Genomic DNA, 20,320 nt, shown 5'->3' on the forward strand with positions numbered 1-20,320 from the left:
AGTGGATTGCGCGTAGGAAATGGAAAACATGTGACCATCTCCCAACCCCTCTACTGCTGCCGCTGTCTCTCTACTCTTTAAGGGGGGTGAATGGGATATTCCTGGGTGGTTTTTGGTTACTTTTTTGCTTGTGCCAGCCAAAGCTTAAGTTTTCTATTAGACAACAGAGCCACGGCAGGGCCACGGTATGGCAGGGTGATTTTCACAGCGTCAGCTAGAATAAAAAGGGAAACCGTAAGCCATATCCGTAAGTTGAGGTCATTTATTATGCTCATGACACCTTCCCTGGCATCCAGCCTCCAGCCTCCTCCTCCTCCTCCCCCCTCGAACTGGCATTCCCCTTGGTATTGCCGCCTCATGGCCACATTTGTTATCGGGAATCGTCTCTGGTACACCCATTGTTGTCTGCTAGCAAAATTATGCATCAATTCATAAAAATGGCTGGCAACAGTCCCGTTACTTTAATGCCGTTACAGTGTTTATCGATTGCAGCCTAGGGATGGGAGAGAGCCGAATGGATTTACCACAAAATGACTCGAAAAGAAGGGATATATGGATACATTCAGTGATGGACGATTAGCCGGGACTCCATTGCCATTAGTTTTATTTGTATGTGCTTCGTAGATACTTCTTGTTCTTGTTTCAATTATGCTCCTAGCTCGCTGTCGAGCAGTTCCATCCTACCGCAAATTCAATTAACCCCCGAAAATGGTCTCCGCACCAAAGCACCAACGAAATCTGAGCAAAACATGGCCCAAACGACACACAATTAAAACGGGGACCACAAACTGTGAGCCAATTTAGATAAGCCCAAGGATATGTGTGTGTGCAGCCCCCAACCAGCCTCGGCAACGGCCACGGCAATGGCAACCCCATCTGGGCAAACGACTGCCTCTGCGCCACACTCCATTCATATCTTGTGCAACATAACAATTAGTAGAGACCATAAAACGAGGCGGCCGGAGTGGGATGTTTTGGGAGCACGGAGCCGGGAATCGAGTTGAAGTTGAAGTTGTTTACATTCCCTATTCGAAAAATGTGCACTAAAGTATCTAAAATTATAAGAGAAGAATACAGAGCAGAACGGAAGGGAGCGAAAGGGCGCGGAAGGGAACGGAGCGGAATAGGGGGGCACATGCATATGCACTCCCGCTCCCGCAGATGCTGTGCCCTGCAGATGAGGCATGCAACCTGCCACCGGGCAACGGGCACCGGGCACTGGGAATTTATGACTACAGTTTAGAGTAAATACCGAAAAATCTCAATTTGAGAACCGAAAATATACGAACTTCCAACTTGTGTTTGCCTTCAATTAGCGTGGAACTTTCGGCCTGGCCCGGCATCTAAATAAACAGAAAACCGAACCAGCAGAAGCTATAAAAAAAACACCAGCCCCCCCCCCTGACGAGTCTTCATGGTCTCCAAAATGAATCCATCGGTGCATGGAACTAATGCACTCTCCCTCTCCCTCGCTCTCTCTTAAGAAATGTGTTAAATGTTTGCGTAAATAAAACAAGCAGAGAACCTGGAATTCTCAAACAACATCACATCTCCTACTGCCCGAGCCGGAGCCGGAGCCGGAGCCGGAGCCAGGGCCACGCCCATAGTCGTCTGGGTCTTGGGTTCAGGGCTGGGCTTCGTTTGTGTTTTTCCGCTTTTCCTGGGAAACGCTGTTGGCTGGTCAGGCTTTGGTTTTTTGGTATTTGGTTACCATGTCAAGTGGCAGGTTACCCCTCGAACCCCAACCCCACTGCCAGGCCAAGAGTTCCTGGAATGTTGATACTCATATTATGCATGCCCCTTCAACGGCGACTACCTATAGAAGAATTCGTTTAGGAATTGGTCTAATGCTCATGCAAACAAATTGCATTTGTGGGGAAACAGAAGCCAACGATGTGTGAAAATGGAATGCATAACAGATCTTCTCTCTTTTCTCTCTCGGAACATTTATTAATGCCATCTCTCGTTTGTTGTCTTCCCCGTAGAACGCGTCCTGCGCTACTGTGAATCCCCGTCGGTGGGTACCTGCTGCACCTACAACATGGAGACCCGCATGGCGATGCAGTCGCGCCAGCAGCTCGAGGGCCACACCAAGGAGCAGATCACCCGAATGTCGGGCATACTGGCCAGCAAGGCTGTCAAATTCAATGGTAAGTCACTCAGCGAGCCACTTGAAGGGGACCTCCCCGCCTCCCCGCCGATTAGCGATGGTTTTTCGGGCTGCCCCACGCCACCGTCACCGCCACAATCGTGCGGGCCTCGAGTTACAGACAATGTCAAGTGGCAGACGACAATGCGGATGTTGTTGGGATCTCAGCGGATGCAGCATGCAACAGAAATACAAATAAAATCGAATTCTAAACATTTAGTCGGGCGGATGTGCGCCATTTTTCCCATCCCCCATTCCCCCAGTCCCCCCCCCTCACTTTCTGAACATTTCTCTCTAATTTGATTTTCCTCTCGCTCTGTGTCTATCTTGCAGATATTTTCAGCGAACTGCTGGTGGAGTCGAAGGCCCAGTTCCACACGATGTTCATGCGTACCTACGGAGTGATCTACCAGCAAAATTCGTACGTCTTCTCGGATCTGTTCAAGGAGCTGGAGAACTACTTCGCCCGCGGCCGGGTCGATCTGATGGAGGTCATGGACAAGTTCTTCAACACGCTCTACCAGAAGATGTTCACCGTCCTGAACACCCAGTACGCCTTCGACGAGAAGTGAGTCCCACACGAAACAAAGACAAACGTGTGAAACCGCAAAGTGTCTCGGGCTGTCAGCCAGCGACGATGGAACTTTGACATGGCCCAGAGGCAGGGGGCAGAAGGCAGGGGGACCGGTGTGCAATTTCAGTTGACGATTCAATATACTTTTACTCAGAGATCCATACGCCCTAAAGTGGCTTTTGTTTTGTGTGTTTTTGTCTGAATTTGATTGCGGTTAATACGCTTAAAGCATAGAGAAAACGACTCCGCGACTCCATCCTACACGCATCAGAGATCTCTCTTCTGCCCACAGTGTAAAGGCAGGCAACCCACCCAATCACATAGAGCCATCCGATCCGATCCGATCCGAACCGAACCGAAACCGCACTTAATGCCAGTTCCTGTTCCTCAGTTGCTCTCATTTCCGCAGACACAACCACACACACAGAAAAACATTGCGCCCTCTTGGCTCATTGCCCTGGAACGGTCTAGGGATGAGGAAGGAGTAGGGGTCGGGGGCAGGGGCAGGGGCTACTCCGGTAACCAACGACTTGGCCAAATGACTTTTGGTGCTGCCCCAGACCCAGCCCCAGCCCCAGCCCCAGGACAAGGCTCGTGTTACCCACGCGCTTTCCCAACAGCACATGGCGCGGCGGGCAACTATTTTTATGATTTTTCCGCATAAAACAGTGTGTGTGTGTGTGTGTGTTGTGTGTGTTGTGTGGAGCAGGCCAAGGCGCAGGCGATGGCGAAGGCGAAGGCGTTGAGCCATGCCATTTACAAGCGCAGATTTCCGCTAACAAGCAATGCAAATGTGTACATTTTTCCTTTAATTGCACTTCTCCCCTCCGTAGATACATGCGGTGCGTCAGCGAGCACATGAAGGAGCTGAAGCCATTTGGGGATGTGCCGGACAAGCTATCCGTTCAGATCAAACGCTCCTTTGTGGCCACACGCACCTACGGACAGGCCCTGGCCACGGCGGCCGATGTGGCCAAGAAGGTTCTCAATGTGAGTTCTGGCCCAAAGATTTAGAAAAAACACCATTTAATATCTCTCCCTCTCTCCCCCTTTCGTCCCCTAGATCCGCCTCAATGCCGACTGCACGGGCGCGTTGACCAAGATGCAACACTGCGGCGCCTGCAAGGGATACACGGAAAAGCCCTGCACCAACTACTGCGTGAACGTGATAAAGGGCTGCCTCCACTACCAGCACGAGTTCGACGGCGAGTGGGAGAACTTCGCCCTGGCCATGGACAAGGTGGCCGAGCGTCTCCTCGGCTCCTTCAACATCGTCATGGTCGTGGAGCCCCTGAACATCAAGATATCCGAGGCCATCATGAACTTCCAGGTGGGTTCTGCTCCGCCCTGTTCTGGCGTACATCTCTGGCAGGCGGCATTAGCATAAGCCAATGAATGGCAATTTGCAACTCGTTTTCGGCCACAGCAGCTGCCGGTTGACTCTTTAAGACTCTGCGTAGTGGGATTTTAAATTATGCTCGCATAAAACTGTCATGGTCGCGGATTGGTTTATGGACGAGACCCCAACCGGGGGGAAACCCGTGAGAGACGGCAGCAATTGAGTTTCGGGGCAAATGAAATATACAAACGAGTATTCTAAAATGAATTTGTTGCCTCATTAAACATACACTCGCACTCTGGGATCGCGTTTAGAGGTAGAGGTCATGGAGATACCAAGATTGGTACGCAGATGGGAAGGTGTGATCGCTGGGCACCACTACAGATGTTTCCCGGACTCCTGAGAGTCTCCTCCTTCCGATCTAGTCGACAAAACTATCCCCCGATCGAGATACTCAGTGGGCTGGAAAGCGACTCCTTCTGGCTGCCACATGAGGCTGTGTGCCATGACATTTACACAGAATTCAGAAGAATAGTTCGCAGATGAATGGCCATAACTTATTGAATTCTGATCACTGATATATGTATATATATTTTAGCCCGCCCTCCGAGGTCTTCTGGCCAGATGATGTGCTTTCCTGTTTGTTTTGTGTGCCATTTGAGCGATTTGATTTATTTGGACAACATTTGGCTCGCATATGAATTTAATTTATATTTCCATATCAAATTTATACATTTCTCGCTTCATTCTTCGCTGCCTTTTGTTGTTACCTATTGTTGTTGTTGTTGTTGTTGTTGTTGTTCGGCATTTTGCTTTTAATGTGTTTACTTTTGGCAGTATGTATTTGTTTGTTGCTTTTTGTTGCCCGTTAAAGGCTATTTTGGCAAAATGCGAAATAGTTTTTAATTTTAATTTGAATTCTTATTCATTTTCCTCTCCTCTCCCCTCCTCCCCGACTCCGACTCTGTCTCTGTTTCTGGCGGCTGCCTAATTTGAAGTTGGCCGAAGCCGCTTTTGATGATTGCAATCTCGTGCGGATTGGCTTGGCCCTCGAAGAACGGGATATCCAGCATTTACCACTTGACCCCACCCGACCTAACCTCTTCCATTGCGGGCACAAACAAAACATACATCAACCGTAGACTGTAAACCGCGAGTGGCTGATGGATGGGTATCGTATCCCCACGTAGGGGAAGGAGATGGGGATGATAAGACAGTAGTCGGACAGGCAGAGGTCTCTGATCGCTCGAGTGGCTCTCACTGAGTAGCTGGTGGCAATCAATTCTTATCTGCGGAATGGGGGATAGGTCAATAGAACCTATTAATAGCCATTCAGAGGCTATATTCCAAGGGGTGTTAATGAAATTGATTCTGAATGTGTGACCTTTGAATGGGGATTTTAATGAAATTTAATTTCGAACTCTCTGTTTTCATTGCAGGACTCTGGCCAAGACATCACCAACCGCGTGTTCCAGGGCTGCGGCAGACCCACTCTGAGACGAGCCAAGCGTTCCGTTCACCCCAAGCTCCAGGCAGTCCAGGAACTCCATGTGGAGAGCCCCGCCGAGGCGGACACCCTGGACATAGACGCCACATTGGATGAGGCGATTGTGCTGCGAGAGCGGAGAGCTGCAGAGCCAGGCTCCCAGGAAAGCTCCGTCTCACAGCAGTCCCAGGAGCAGGGCGTGGGCAAGAATGGTGGAAACAATGGTGGAGCTGGAGGCGGAGGAGGAGGAGGAGGTGGCAGCGGTGGTGGTGGTGGTGGCGGTGGCGGTGCAGGTGGCGGTGGCAACAACCGTCGCCAACAGCAGCGTCGGAAGCAACAACAGCAGCAGCGACGCAAGCAGCAGAACAACCGCAACGACAACGACGACGATGAGAACGAGAGCGGAGGCGGCGGACGCGAACCGATACTGGACAGGATCGTGCGGGACATTCGGCAGCGGGTGAAGGAATACAAGAAGTTCTGGTCGAATCTGCCGCACTCCATATGCAGCAATGAGGACATAGCTGCCAGCTCCGATGTGGATGTTTTGTGCTGGAATGGACACACCATCGATAGGTACGACACCAAAAGATAGCAGCACGAGTACGCGAGTTACCAGAGCCGTGTTTAACACATCATTTCCCCTGTAGATACATGCACTCGATCACAACGGAGCACGGCTCCAACCCGGAGTTCAGTGGCAACCCGGCCAACACCCGGCAAACGGCTCAGATGTCCTCGCAGCTGTTCCACCTGAAGAACGCCGTCAGCCACCTGCGCAATGCCTACAACGGTCAGGACGTGGAGTGGAGTGAACAGGGTAGGTCGACAGAAAATTCAATAGGGCACGCCCACTTATTCCTAATTCGTTTCTTTTTGTTGTTCTGCAGAAGAGCCGTATTTGGGCAGTGGAGCTGGTTCGGGTTCCGGTTCAGAGGACGACGAGGACGATGACGAGGGCTCCGGCCTGGGTCCTTTCGAGCCGAGCCACAAACCCGATGTGGACCGACCCTCGGTGGATGCCGACAACGATGACGACGAGGATGGCCATCCTCAGATTCCCACACACACATCCCGGCCGAATGTGGACGAGAAGAACCCCTTGGTCCACCCTACGCACTTCGACCATAACGATCTCGACGATGATCAGCATGGTGAGGGCGACGACGACGACGAAGAGTTGGAGGGACGCCATGGCGACGGCGATTCGAATGCCGATGGCGACGCCACTCGCTCGTCCAGTGCACCGGAGAAGATGACGCTACGTCGCGCTCTGGTTGTCTATTTGCTGCCTCTCTATATGGCGTGGTTCGGTGGCGTCTGCGCCGATTTGCTGTGATTAATCAATGTGCGACCTCGCAACCTGGAGCTCCCGCCTCCCGCCCCCACACCACACCTCTCAGTCATTCATCCGTGAAACAAAAAACAAAAGAAAACGTTATTAGGAGAACTACAACTTTATATACGAAATGCGAGTCCAAAATTTTATAAAAACTTTTGATGGAAGCAATCAAAATGCAATCAATCGGGATAGGATTAGGTGTAGGCGTAAGCGTGCCAGCTTAGGAGGATAAGAATTTAGAGGAGGAGCGAGAGAATACGTAACGATCCCCCAATATAGTTCACTAAGAGCCCCACTACCCCTGCCCCTACCCCAGCCTAGTTCTAAGTGCGAAATTCTATTTTCTAAGTGAGAGAGTGAGAGAGCGAGAGAGCGCGTGAACGTGTTGAATGAATGCAAGTGAATGAATGTGAGTACGAGTGCGAGTGCGAGTGAGTGCCTGTTCAATGTGATCGTTTAGCAAAAATTAACTATAAACTGTGTAGCCCCTAGAGACCTAAGCGATAAACACACACACCTACAATTATAATTTGTATTATATTTATGCATATAGAGAACAGCACAGCACAGCACTGCACACACCTCTGTCTGTCTCAGAGCGAAATCAATTAACCCGAAAATGGAAAGCAATAACTAATGTCAACCGTAACACTGACCCCTAACCTGAGTTAATCCTTAGTCGACTTATCGTATGGCCATAGAAAAGGGTCCGTCCCCTCATTTGTATCTTTCATAGACACCCCTTAACAAAATATATGTATCCTTATATAAATGTATTTATATGGGTTGTTTGCGTGTGTGTTGCCTAGACTTTTGCCAGAAAACAAACGCATTTTAACTAAACACACTTCGTAAGCCTAAATATTTATTCTAATTTTTTGATTTTGAATATTAAAAAGAAGAGAAACCACAAAAATACAAAAAGTAACATGGAAAATCTATGCAGTTTTAATGTGAACTGGAAAATGTGCTATTTTAAAAGAAACATCAATTGTGCCGGCAGAGGAAAGGATGTGCCGACGACACAGGAAAGCGAGACAAGGGCTGCGGATCTACCCAGTATTCAGTCAGCACTTTCATATAACTATGAGAGCTTATGATTTATGTAATTTGTACAATATATTTTGTACATTCGCGCCACAGTTGGTATCGCAGTCGATGCTTGACTCGCAAGCATTTAACGTCCGATGCTCATAGATTTTAATGATATATTAGGTTTATGGTGGAAGTGGATGTGCAACCCGATAAAGTGTATATATTCTTGATCAGCAAGAAAATAATAATAAAAGATTAGTATTATTCAGAAAGCTTTTATTTACTTGTCATCGAATGACATTTTAAATGTTGATGCATTTTGAAATTCATTTCAAAAGTGGAATGAAGAAGTACTTCTTCATATTAACCCACAAATAATGGACGGACCCACTTACAGATATTACATACCCTACGCACTCTGTTAACCAGCCATTACCTCTGCTCAATTTCCCCTATCGGTACTCCAATATCTTCCGCTTTAAAGGTCAGTTCCAACACAAGACTTGAATTTCAATTTACTGGCGATAAAATTGTGGGAGAACATAACGCGTTGTGTCAAGCTCACATATGTACTGACGGAGCACCGTACCGGTTATAAAAGTCAAGTCGCAGCCCTTGCCGCGGCTAACAGCGTACCGCCTTGTTTTCTTTTAGATTAACATGCTACATGGTAACTACATGTTAACAGTGGCGCTTTGGCATGTGAAATGCCGTATGTACTGTTAGGCGCAAAAACAGACGCACTTAACGGTCCACAAGATAGTCCGGTTGAACTGGGGATTTCCTGAATCTGTGCGCCAGAATCGAGTCTTGGAGTTTTTTAAAAATTAATTTTAATGGCTGCTACACATTTCTTGGTGAGGTTTGCATGTTTTTTGCAAGACTTTTTTTGTCCGAATATCAGGTGTTATGATGTTGGGTTAATGTTGATTGTTCGGCACAAAAGTGTCTTTGTTCGATTAATAGTGTGATATTTAAAGGTTACATTTTCGCTTTTCGAGTGTTTTTATGTGTTACATTGAGAAGAGTTTCTTGATTTAGTTACTGTGAAGATCTAAATCTTCAGTCTCCGAAGGTTTTTCATGCTCCTCAATAAGTGCATCGTCCACCTTGTCCACCTTGAAGTTCTCCTTAAAGTCGAAGTCATCGTCATCAGCTTCATCAGCTTCATCAGCTTCATCAGCTTCATCAGCTTCATCAGCTTCATCAGCTTCATCAGCTTCATCTTCTTCATCAGCTTCATCTGCTTCAGCTTCTTCATATTCTTCATCAGCTTCATCTTCTTCATATTCTTCATCAGAGTCATCTTCTTCATATTCTTCATCTTCTTCGATATCTTTTCTATCGAAAGTATGTTTCAATTGTTGTACCGAAGTCCTTATAGAAATGACGCTATTCAGGAGATTATCCAAGCGTTGACCCATTGATTCCGTCCATTGAAAGCTAGCATTGGGTTTGGCTGCACCTTTTTCCTCTACTTCCTGCCCGGCAGAGCTGGTGCATGGCTGCTTCTCACTCGATTCTGATGAAGACATTTTAATATTTTCGAAAAAATGTATTTTGATTTTCTGTTGATGTGTCTCGACTTTTGCGGAACTTTATGTTTTTCTCAGGTTTTTGTTAAACTGAATGTAAAATAAAGAGTCATTCGCACCAGTCAGCTAGTAAGAGAGCATAAAACTCCAAGCCACCCGAGACCGAGACCAAAAAAAATCTCGATATCAGACGAGGCTCTTTTGAAAAATAATCAAGTTGTCCCTATTGCGAACAGCTAAACCAAACAGTATATAAAATATATTGTATAAATTACATAAAACATAAGCTCACATATGTACTGTTATAAAGTAATGTCGCAGCCCTTGCCGCGGCTAACAGCGTACCCGCTGGTTGTATATTACATCACATACTACATGGTGACTACATGTTGACAGTGGCACAGAGGCTCTGTGGCAGAAATAAGTAATGTTAGGCGCGCAATCAGCGGCACTTAACAGTACCATAACATAGTTCGGTTCAACTCGGCTTAGTGGTTCCAGAAAACTAATGAACTAGAAGTTGTGAGGCGCGGGAAATTCAAACACTGCTTTGCATATTTATCATTCATTTTGATCACTATTTTATCATGATAATTATTTCATTAGCTGAAAATTGCATTTTAAGCTCTTGGCGTTTCTTTCTAATAAACGATAATGTAATGTTTTGTTACAGCCTTAGCCCTCAAGTATGGCGCACTTGCTTGAGAGCAGCCAGTGCCTTGTACCACTTCCGCTTTTTCCGCACACATGGAATTGGATGCTCATCGAGCTGCATAAACCACGTGGCCAAATAGGGCCGTTTGCTCAAATTTATACATTTCTCGCTTCATTTTTCGCTGCCTTTTGTTGTTACCTATTGTTGTTGTTGTTGTTGTTGTTGTTCGGCATTTTGCTTTTAATGTGTTTACTTTTGGCAGTATGTATTTGTTTGTTGCTTTTTGTTGCCCGTTAAAGGCTATTTTGGCAAAATGCGAAATAGTTTTTAATTTTAATTTGAATTCTTATTCATTTTCCTCTCCTCTCCTCTCCCCTCCTCCCCGACTCCGACTCTGTCTCTGTTTCTGGCGGCTGCCTAATTTGAAGTTGGCCGAAGCCGCTTTTGATGATTGCAATCTCGTGCGGATTGGCTTGGCCCTCGAAGAACGGGATATCCAGCATTTACCACTTGACCCCACCCGACCTAACCTCTTCCATTGCGGGCACAAACAAAACATACATCAACCGTAGACTGTAAACCGCGAGTGGCTGATGGATGGGTATCGTATCCCCACGTAGGGGAAGGAGATGGGGATGATAAGACAGTAGTCGGACAGGCAGAGGTCTCTGATCGCTCGAGTGGCTCTCACTGAGTAGCTGGTGGCAATCAATTCTTATCTGCGGAATGGGGGATAGGTCAATAGAACCTATTAATAGCCATTCAGAGGCTATATTCCAAGGGGTGTTAATGAAATTGATTCTGAATGTGTGACCTTTGAATGGGGATTTTAATGAAATTTAATTTCGAACTCTCTGTTTTCATTGCAGGACTCTGGCCAAGACATCACCAACCGCGTGTTCCAGGGCTGCGGCAGACCCACTCTGAGACGAGCCAAGCGTTCCGTTCACCCCAAGCTCCAGGCAGTCCAGGAACTCCATGTGGAGAGCCCCGCCGAGGCGGACACCCTGGACATAGACGCCACATTGGATGAGGCGATTGTGCTGCGAGAGCGGAGAGCTGCAGAGCCAGGCTCCCAGGAAAGCTCCGTCTCACAGCAGTCCCAGGAGCAGGGCGTGGGCAAGAATGGTGGAAACAATGGTGGAGCTGGAGGCGGAGGAGGAGGAGGAGGTGGCAGCGGTGGTGGTGGTGGTGGCGGTGGCGGTGCAGGTGGCGGTGGCAACAACCGTCGCCAACAGCAGCGTCGGAAGCAACAACAGCAGCAGCGACGCAAGCAGCAGAACAACCGCAACGACAACGACGACGATGAGAACGAGAGCGGAGGCGGCGGACGCGAACCGATACTGGACAGGATCGTGCGGGACATTCGGCAGCGGGTGAAGGAATACAAGAAGTTCTGGTCGAATCTGCCGCACTCCATATGCAGCAATGAGGACATAGCTGCCAGCTCCGATGTGGATGTTTTGTGCTGGAATGGACACACCATCGATAGGTACGACACCAAAAGATAGCAGCACGAGTACGCGAGTTACCAGAGCCGTGTTTAACACATCATTTCCCCTGTAGATACATGCACTCGATCACAACGGAGCACGGCTCCAACCCGGAGTTCAGTGGCAACCCGGCCAACACCCGGCAAACGGCTCAGATGTCCTCGCAGCTGTTCCACCTGAAGAACGCCGTCAGCCACCTGCGCAATGCCTACAACGGTCAGGACGTGGAGTGGAGTGAACAGGGTAGGTCGACAGAAAATTCAATAGGGCACGCCCACTTATTCCTAATTCGTTTCTTTTTGTTGTTCTGCAGAAGAGCCGTATTTGGGCAGTGGAGCTGGTTCGGGTTCCGGTTCAGAGGACGACGAGGACGATGACGAGGGCTCCGGCCTGGGTCCTTTCGAGCCGAGCCACAAACCCGATGTGGACCGACCCTCGGTGGATGCCGACAACGATGACGACGAGGATGGCCATCCTCAGATTCCCACACACACATCCCGGCCGAATGTGGACGAGAAGAACCCCTTGGTCCACCCTACGCACTTCGACCATAACGATCTCGACGATGATCAGCATGGTGAGGGCGACGACGACGACGAAGAGTTGGAGGGACGCCATGGCGACGGCGATTCGAATGCCGATGGCGACGCCACTCGCTCGTCCAGTGCACCGGAGAAGATGACGCTACGTCGCGCTCTGGTTGTCTATTTGCTGCCTCTCTATATGGCGTGGTTCGGTGGCGTCTGCGCCGATTTGCTGTGATTAATCAATGTGCGACCTCGCAACCTGGAGCTCCCGCCTCCCGCCCCCACACCACACCTCTCAGTCATTCATCCGTGAAACAAAAAACAAAAGAAAACGTTATTAGGAGAACTACAACTTTATATACGAAATGCGAGTCCAAAATTTTATAAAAACTTTTGATGGAAGCAATCAAAATGCAATCAATCGGGATAGGATTAGGTGTAGGCGTAAGCGTGCCAGCTTAGGAGGATAAGAATTTAGAGGAGGAGCGAGAGAATACGTAACGATCCCCCAATATAGTTCACTAAGAGCCCCACTACCCCTGCCCCTACCCCAGCCTAGTTCTAAGTGCGAAATTCTATTTTCTAAGTGAGAGAGTGAGAGAGCGAGAGAGCGCGTGAACGTGTTGAATGAATGCAAGTGAATGAATGTGAGTACGAGTGCGAGTGCGAGTGAGTGCCTGTTCAATGTGATCGTTTAGCAAAAATTAACTATAAACTGTGTAGCCCCTAGAGACCTAAGCGATAAACACACACACCTACAATTATAATTTGTATTATATTTATGCATATAGAGAACAGCACAGCACAGCACTGCACACACCTCTGTCTGTCTCAGAGCGAAATCAATTAACCCGAAAATGGAAAGCAATAACTAATGTCAACCGTAACACTGACCCCTAACCTGAGTTAATCCTTAGTCGACTTATCGTATGGCCATAGAAAAGGGTCCGTCCCCTCATTTGTATCTTTCATAGACACCCCTTAACAAAATATATGTATCCTTATATAAATGTATTTATATGGGTTGTTTGCGTGTGTGTTGCCTAGACTTTTGCCAGAAAACAAACGCATTTTAACTAAACACACTTCGTAAGCCTAAATATTTATTCTAATTTTTTGATTTTGAATATTAAAAAGAAGAGAAACCACAAAAATACAAAAAGTAACATGGAAAATCTATGCAGTTTTAATGTGAACTGGAAAATGTGCTATTTTAAAAGAAACATCAATTGTGCCGGCAGAGGAAAGGATGTGCCGACGACACAGGAAAGCGAGACAAGGGCTGCGGATCTACCCAGTATTCAGTCAGCACTTTCATATAACTATGAGAGCTTATGATTTATGTAATTTGTACAATATATTTTGTACATTCGCGCCACAGTTGGTATCGCAGTCGATGCTTGACTCGCAAGCATTTAACGTCCGATGCTCATAGATTTTAATGATATATTAGGTTTATGGTGGAAGTGGATGTGCAACCCGATAAAGTGTATATATTCTTGATCAGCAAGAAAATAATAATAAAAGATTAGTATTATTCAGAAAGCTTTTATTTACTTGTCATCGAATGACATTTTAAATGTTGATGCATTTTGAAATTCATTTCAAAAGTGGAATGAAGAAGTACTTCTTCATATTAACCCACAAATAATGGACGGACCCACTTACAGATATTACATACCCTACGCACTCTGTTAACCAGCCATTACCTCTGCTCAATTTCCCCTATCGGTACTCCAATATCTTCCGCTTTAAAGGTCAGTTCCAACACAAGACTTGAATTTCAATTTACTGGCGATAAAATTGTGGGAGAACATAACGCGTTGTGTCAAGCTCACATATGTACTGACGGAGCACCGTACCGGTTATAAAAGTCAAGTCGCAGCCCTTGCCGCGGCTAACAGCGTACCGCCTTGTTTTCTTTTAGATTAACATGCTACATGGTAACTACATGTTAACAGTGGCGCTTTGGCATGTGAAATGCCGTATGTACTGTTAGGCGCAAAAACAGACGCACTTAACGGTCCACAAGATAGTCCGGTTGAACTGGGGATTTCCTGAATCTGTGCGCCAGAATCGAGTCTTGGAGTTTTTTAAAAATTAATTTTAATGGCTGCTACACATTTCTTGGTGAGGTTTGCATGTTTTTTGCAAGACTTTTTTTGTCCGAATATCAGGTGTTATGATGTTGGGTTAATGTTGATTGTTCGGCACAAAAGTGTCTTTGTTCGATTAATAGTGTGATATTTAAAGGTTACATTTTCGCTTTTCGAGTGTTTTTATGTGTTACATTGAGAAGAGTTTCTTGATTTAGTTACTGTGAAGATCTAAATCTTCAGTCTCCGAAGGTTTTTCATGCTCCTCAATAAGTGCATCGTCCACCTTGTCCACCTTGAAGTTCTCCTTAAAGTCGAAGTCATCGTCATCAGCTTCATCAGCTTCATCAGCTTCATCAGCTTCATCAGCTTCATCAGCTTCATCTTCTTCATCAGCTTCATCTGCTTCAGCTTCTTCATATTCTTCATCAGCTTCATCTTCTTCATATTCTTCATCAGAGTCATCTTCTTCATATTCTTCATCTTCTTCGATATCTTTTCTATCGAAAGTATGTTTCAATTGTTGTACCGAAGTCCTTATAGAAATGACGCTATTCAGGAGATTATCCAAGCGTTGACCCATTGATTCCGTCCATTGAAAGCTAGCATTGGGTTTGGCTGCACCTTTTTCCTCTACTTCCTGCCCGGCAGAGCTGGTGCATGGCTGCTTCTCACTCGATTCTGATGAAGACATTTTAATATTTTCGAAAAAATGTATTTTGATTTTCTGTTGATGTGTCTCGACTTTTGCGGAACTTTATGTTTTTCTCAGGTTTTTGTTAAACTGAATGTAAAATAAAGAGTCATTCGCACCAGTCAGCTAGTAAGAGAGCATAAAACTCCAAGCCACCCGAGACCGAGACCAAAAAAAATCTCGATATCAGACGAGGCTCTTTTGAAAAATAATCAAGTTGTCCCTATTGCGAACAGCTAAACCAAACAGTATATAAAATATATTGTATAAATTACATAAAACATAAGCTCACATATGTACTGTTATAAAGTAATGTCGCAGCCCTTGCCGCGGCTAACAGCGTACCCGCTGGTTGTATATTACATCACATACTACATGGTGACTACATGTTGACAGTGGCACAGAGGCTCTGTGGCAGAAATAAGTAATGTTAGGCGCGCAATCAGCGGCACTTAACAGTACCATAACATAGTTCGGTTCAACTCGGCTTAGTGGTTCCAGAAAACTAATGAACTAGAAGTTGTGAGGCGCGGGAAATTCAAACACTGCTTTGCATATTTATCATTCATTTTGATCACTATTTATGATTATTTTATCATGATAATTATTTCATTAGCTGAAAATTGCATTTTAAGCTCTTGGCGTTTCTTTCTAATAAACGATAATGTAATGTTTTGTTACAGCCTTAGCCCTCAAGTATGGCGCACTTGCTTGAGAGCAGCCAGTGCCTTGTACCACTTCCGCTTTTTCCGCACACATGGAATTGGATGCTCATCGAGCTGCATAAACCACGTGGCCAAATAGGGCCGTTTGCTCAAATTTATACATTTCTCGCTTCATTTTTCGCTGCCTTTTGTTGTTACCTATTGTTGTTGTTGTTGTTGTTGTTGTTCGGCATTTTGCTTTTAATGTGTTTACTTTTGGCAGTATGTATTTGTTTGTTGCTTTTTGTTGCCCGTTAAAGGCTATTTTGGCAAAATGCGAAATAGTTTTTAATTTTAATTTGAATTCTTATTCATTTTCCTCTCCTCTCCTCTCCCCTCCTCCCCGACTCCGACTCTGTCTCTGTTTCTGGCGGCTGCCTAATTTGAAGTTGGCCGAAGCCGCTTTTGATGATTGCAATCTCGTGCGGATTGGCTTGGCCCTCGAAGAACGGGATATCCAGCATTTACCACTTGACCCCACCCGACCTAACCTCTTCCATTGCGGGCCCAAACAAAACATACATCAACCGTAGACTGTAAACCGCGAGTGGCTGATGGATGGGTATCGTATCCCCACGTAGGGAAAGGAGATGGGGATGATAAGACAGTAGTCGGACAGGCAGAGGTCTCTGATCGCTCGAGTGGCTCTCACTGAGTAGCTGGTGGCAATCAATTCTTATCTGCGGAATGGGGGATAGGTCAATAGAACCTATTAATAGCCATTCAGAGGCTATATTCCAAAGGGTGTTAATGGAATTGATTCTGAATGTGTGACCTTTGAATGGGGATTTTAATGAAATTTAATTTCGAACTCTCTGTTTTCATTGCAGGACTCTGGCCAAGACATCACCAACCGCGTGTTCCAGGGCTGCGGCAGACCCACTCTGAGACGAGCCAAGCGTTCCGTTCACCCCAAGCTCCAGGCAGTCCAGGAACTCCATGTGGAGAGCCCCGCCGAGGCGGACACCCTGGACATAGACGCCACATTGGATGAGGCGATTGTGCTGCGAGAGCGGAGAGGTGGAGGAGGTGGCAGCGGTGGTGGTGGTGGTGGCGGTGGCGGTGCAGGTGGCGGTGGCAGCAACCGTCGCCAACAGCAGCGTCGGAAGCAACAACAGCAGCAGCGACGCAAGCAGCAGAACAACCGCAACGACAACGACGACGATGAGAACGAGAGCGGAGGCGGCGGACGCGAACCGATACTGGACAGGATCGTGCGGGACATTCGGCAGCGGGTGAAGGAATACAAGAAGTTCTGGTCGAATCTGCCGCACTCCATATGCAGCAATGAGGACATAGCTGCCAGCTCCGATGTGGATGTTTTGTGCTGGAATGGACACACCATCGATAGGTACGACACCAAAAGATAGCAGCACGAGTACGCGAGTTACCAGAGCCGTGTTTAACACATCATTTCCCCTGTAGATACATGCACTCGATCACAACGGAGCACGGCTCCAACCCGGAGTTCAGTGGCAACCCGGCCAACACCCGGCAAACGGCTCAGATGTCCTCGCAGCTGTTCCACCTGAAGAACGCCGTCAGCCACCTGCGCAATGCCTACAACGGTCAGGACGTGGAGTGGAGTGAACAGGGTAGGTCGACAGAAAATTCAATAGGGCACGCCCACTTATTCCTAATTCGTTTCTTTTTGTTGTTCTGCAGAAGAGCCGTATTTGGGCAGTGGAGCTGGTTCGGGTTCCGGTTCAGAGGACGACGAGGACGATGACGAGGGCTCCGGCCTGGGTCCTTTCGAGCCGAGCCACAAACCCGATGTGGACCGACCCTCGGTGGATGCCGACAACGATGACGACGAGGATGGCCATCCTCAGATTCCCACACACACATCCCGGCCGAATGTGGACGAGAAGAACCCCTTGGTCCACCCTACGCACTTCGACCATAACGATCTCGACGATGATCAGCATGGTGAGGGCGACGACGACGACGAAGAGTTGGAGGGACGCCATGGCGACGGCGATTCGAATGCCGATGGCGACGCCACTCGCTCGTCCAGTGCACCGGAGAAGATGACGCTACGTCGCGCTCTGGTTGTCTATTTGCTGCCTCTCTATATGGCGTGGTTCGGTGGCGTCTGCGCCGATTTGCTGTGATTAATCAATGTGCGACCTCGCAACCTGGAGCTCCCGCCTCCCGCCCCCACACCACACCTCTCAGTCATTCATCCGTGAAACAAAAAACAAAAGAAAACGTTATTAGGAGAACTACAACTTTATATACGAAATGCGAGTCCAAAATTTTATAAAAACTTTTGATGGAAGCAATCAAAATGCAATCAATCGGGATAGGATTAGGTGTAGGCGTAAGCGTGCCAGCTTAGGAGGATAAGAATTTAGAGGAGGAGCGAGAGAATACGTAACGATCCCCCAATATAGTTCACTAAGAGCCCCACTACCCCTGCCCCTACCCCAGCCTAGTTCTAAGTGCGAAATTCTATTTTCTAAGTGAGAGAGTGAGAGAGCGAGAGAGCGCGTGAACGTGTTGAATGAATGCAAGTGAATGAATGTGAGTACGAGTGCGAGTGCGAGTGAGTGCCTGTTCAATGTGATCGTTTAGCAAAAATTAACTATAAACTGTGTAGCCCCTAGAGACCTAAGCGATAAACACACACACCTACAATTATAATTTGTATTATATTTATGCATATAGAGAACAGCACAGCACAGCACTGCACACACCTCTGTCTGTCTCAGAGCGAAATCAATTAACCCGAAAATGGAAAGCAATAACTAATGTCAACCGTAACACTGACCCCTAACCTGAGTTAATCCTTAGTCGACTTATCGTATGGCCATAGAAAAGGGTCCGTCCCCTCATTTGTATCTTTCATAGACACCCCTTAACAAAATATATGTATCCTTATATAAATGTATTTATATGGGTTGTTTGCGTGTGTGTTGCCTAGACTTTTGCCAGAAAACAAACGCATTTTAACTAAACACACTTCGTAAGCCTAAATATTTATTCTAATTTTTTGATTTTGAATATTAAAAAGAAGAGAAACCACAAAAATACAAAAAGTAACATGGAAAATCTATGCAGTTTTAATGTGAACTGGAAAATGTGCTATTTTAAAAGAAACATCAATTGTGCCGGCAGAGGAAAGGATGTGCCGACGACACAGGAAAGCGAGACAAGGGCTGCGGATCTACCCAGTATTCAGTCAGCACTTTCATATAACTATGAGAGCTTATGATTTATGTAATTTGTACAATATATTTTGTACATTCGCGCCACAGTTGGTATCGCAGTCGATGCTTGACTCGCAAGCATTTAACGTCCGATGCTCATAGATTTTAATGATATATTAGGTTTATGGTGGAAGTGGATGTGCAACCCGATAAAGTGTATATATTCTTGATCAGCAAGAAAATAATAATAAAAGATTAGTACTATTCCGAAAGCTTTTATTTACTTGTCATCGAATGACATTTTAAATGTTGATGCATTTTGAAATTCATTTCAAAAGTGGAATGAAGAAGTACTTCTTCATATTAACCCACAAATAATGGACGGACCCACTTACAGATATTACATACCCTACGCACTCTGTTAACCAGCCATTACCTCTGCTCAATTTCCCCTATCGGTACTCCAATATCTTCCGCTTTAAAGGTCTGTTCCAACACAAGACTTGAATTTCAATTTACTGGCGATAAAATTGTGGGAGAACATAACGCGTTGTGGTTAAAAAGCAATGTCAAGCTCACATATGTACTGACGGAGCACCGTACCGGTTATAAAAGTCAAGTCGCAGCCCTTGCCGCGGCTAACAGCGTACCGCCTTGTTTTCTTTTAGATTAACATGCTACATGGTAACTACATGTTAACAGTGGCGCTTTGGCATGTGAAATGCCGTATGTACTGTTAGGCGCAAAAACAGACGCACTTAACGGTCCACAAGATAGTCCGGTTGAACTGGGGATTTCCTGAATCTGTGCGCCAGAATCGAGTCTTGGAGTTTTTTAAAAATTAATTTTAATGGCTGCTACACATTTCTTGGTGAGGTTTGCATGTTTTTTGCAAGACTTTTTTTGTCCGAATATCAGGTGTTATGATGTTGGGATAATGTTGATTGTTCGGCACAAAAGTGTCTTTGTTCGATTAATAGTGTGATATTTAAAGGTTACATTTTCGCTTTTCGAGTGTTTTTATGTGTTACATTGAGAAGAGTTTCTTGATTTAGTTACTGTGAAGATCTAAATCTTCAGTCTCCGAAGGTTTTTCATGCTCCTCAATAAGTGCATCGTCCACCTTGTCCACCTTGAAGTTCTCCTTAAAGTCGAAGTCATCGTCATCAGCTTCATCAGCTTCATCAGCTTCATCAGCTTCATCAGCTTCATCAGCTTCATCAGCTTCATCTTCTTCATCAGCTTCATCTGCTTCAGCTTCTTCATATTCTTCATCAGCTTCATCTTCTTCATATTCTTCATCAGAGTCATCTTCTTCATATTCTTCATCTTCTTCGATATCTTTTCTATCGAAAGTATGTTTCAATTGTTGTACCGAAGTCCTTATAGAAATGACGCTATTCAGGAGATTATCCAAGCGTTGACCCATTGATTCCGTCCATTGAAAGCTAGCATTGGGTTTGGCTGCACCTTTTTCCTCTACTTCCTGCCCGGCAGAGCTGGTGCATGGCTGCTTCTCACTCGATTCTGATGAAGACA

The 20,320-nt window shown here is 46.3% G+C and overlaps 3 protein-coding genes across 3 annotated transcripts in view; all 3 read left to right on the forward strand.

Moving 5' to 3' along the window:
* Positions 1–7,827, forward strand: part of LOC108152500 (glypican-4) — a 33,773-nt gene extending 25,946 nt beyond the window's left edge. Inside the window, exons 2-8 of the mRNA XM_017281874.2 lie at positions 1,986–2,150; positions 2,483–2,717; positions 3,557–3,713; positions 3,787–4,053; positions 5,502–6,124; positions 6,199–6,368; positions 6,439–7,827. Of these exons, the coding sequence (XP_017137363.1) occupies positions 1,986–2,150; positions 2,483–2,717; positions 3,557–3,713; positions 3,787–4,053; positions 5,502–6,124; positions 6,199–6,368; positions 6,439–6,887 (2,066 nt within the window). The 3' untranslated portion in view covers positions 6,888–7,827. The remainder of the gene's footprint in view (positions 1–1,985; positions 2,151–2,482; positions 2,718–3,556; positions 3,714–3,786; positions 4,054–5,501; positions 6,125–6,198; positions 6,369–6,438) is intronic.
* Positions 7,828–10,963: 3,136 nt separating this feature from the next.
* On the forward strand, positions 10,964–13,310 carry LOC117186137 (hyphally regulated cell wall protein 1-like; the record flags this gene model as incomplete). The annotated part of the gene is made up of 3 exons (XM_033386311.1): positions 10,964–11,607; positions 11,682–11,851; positions 11,922–13,310. Coding segments are annotated over 3 exons (1,263 nt in total), but the record flags the coding sequence as incomplete, so codon positions are not given.
* A 3,128-nt stretch (positions 13,311–16,438) lies between these two features.
* Positions 16,439–18,683, forward strand: LOC117186138 (protein AF-17-like; the record flags this gene model as incomplete). The annotated part of the gene is made up of 3 exons (XM_033386312.1): positions 16,439–16,980; positions 17,055–17,224; positions 17,295–18,683. Coding segments are annotated over 3 exons (1,161 nt in total), but the record flags the coding sequence as incomplete, so codon positions are not given.
* Positions 18,684–20,320: the final 1,637 nt, after the last annotated feature.

Source organism: Drosophila miranda, chromosome XR (genome assembly GCF_003369915.1).
Source record: "Drosophila miranda strain MSH22 chromosome XR, D.miranda_PacBio2.1, whole genome shotgun sequence".
NCBI lineage: Eukaryota > Metazoa > Arthropoda > Insecta > Diptera > Drosophilidae > Drosophila > Drosophila miranda.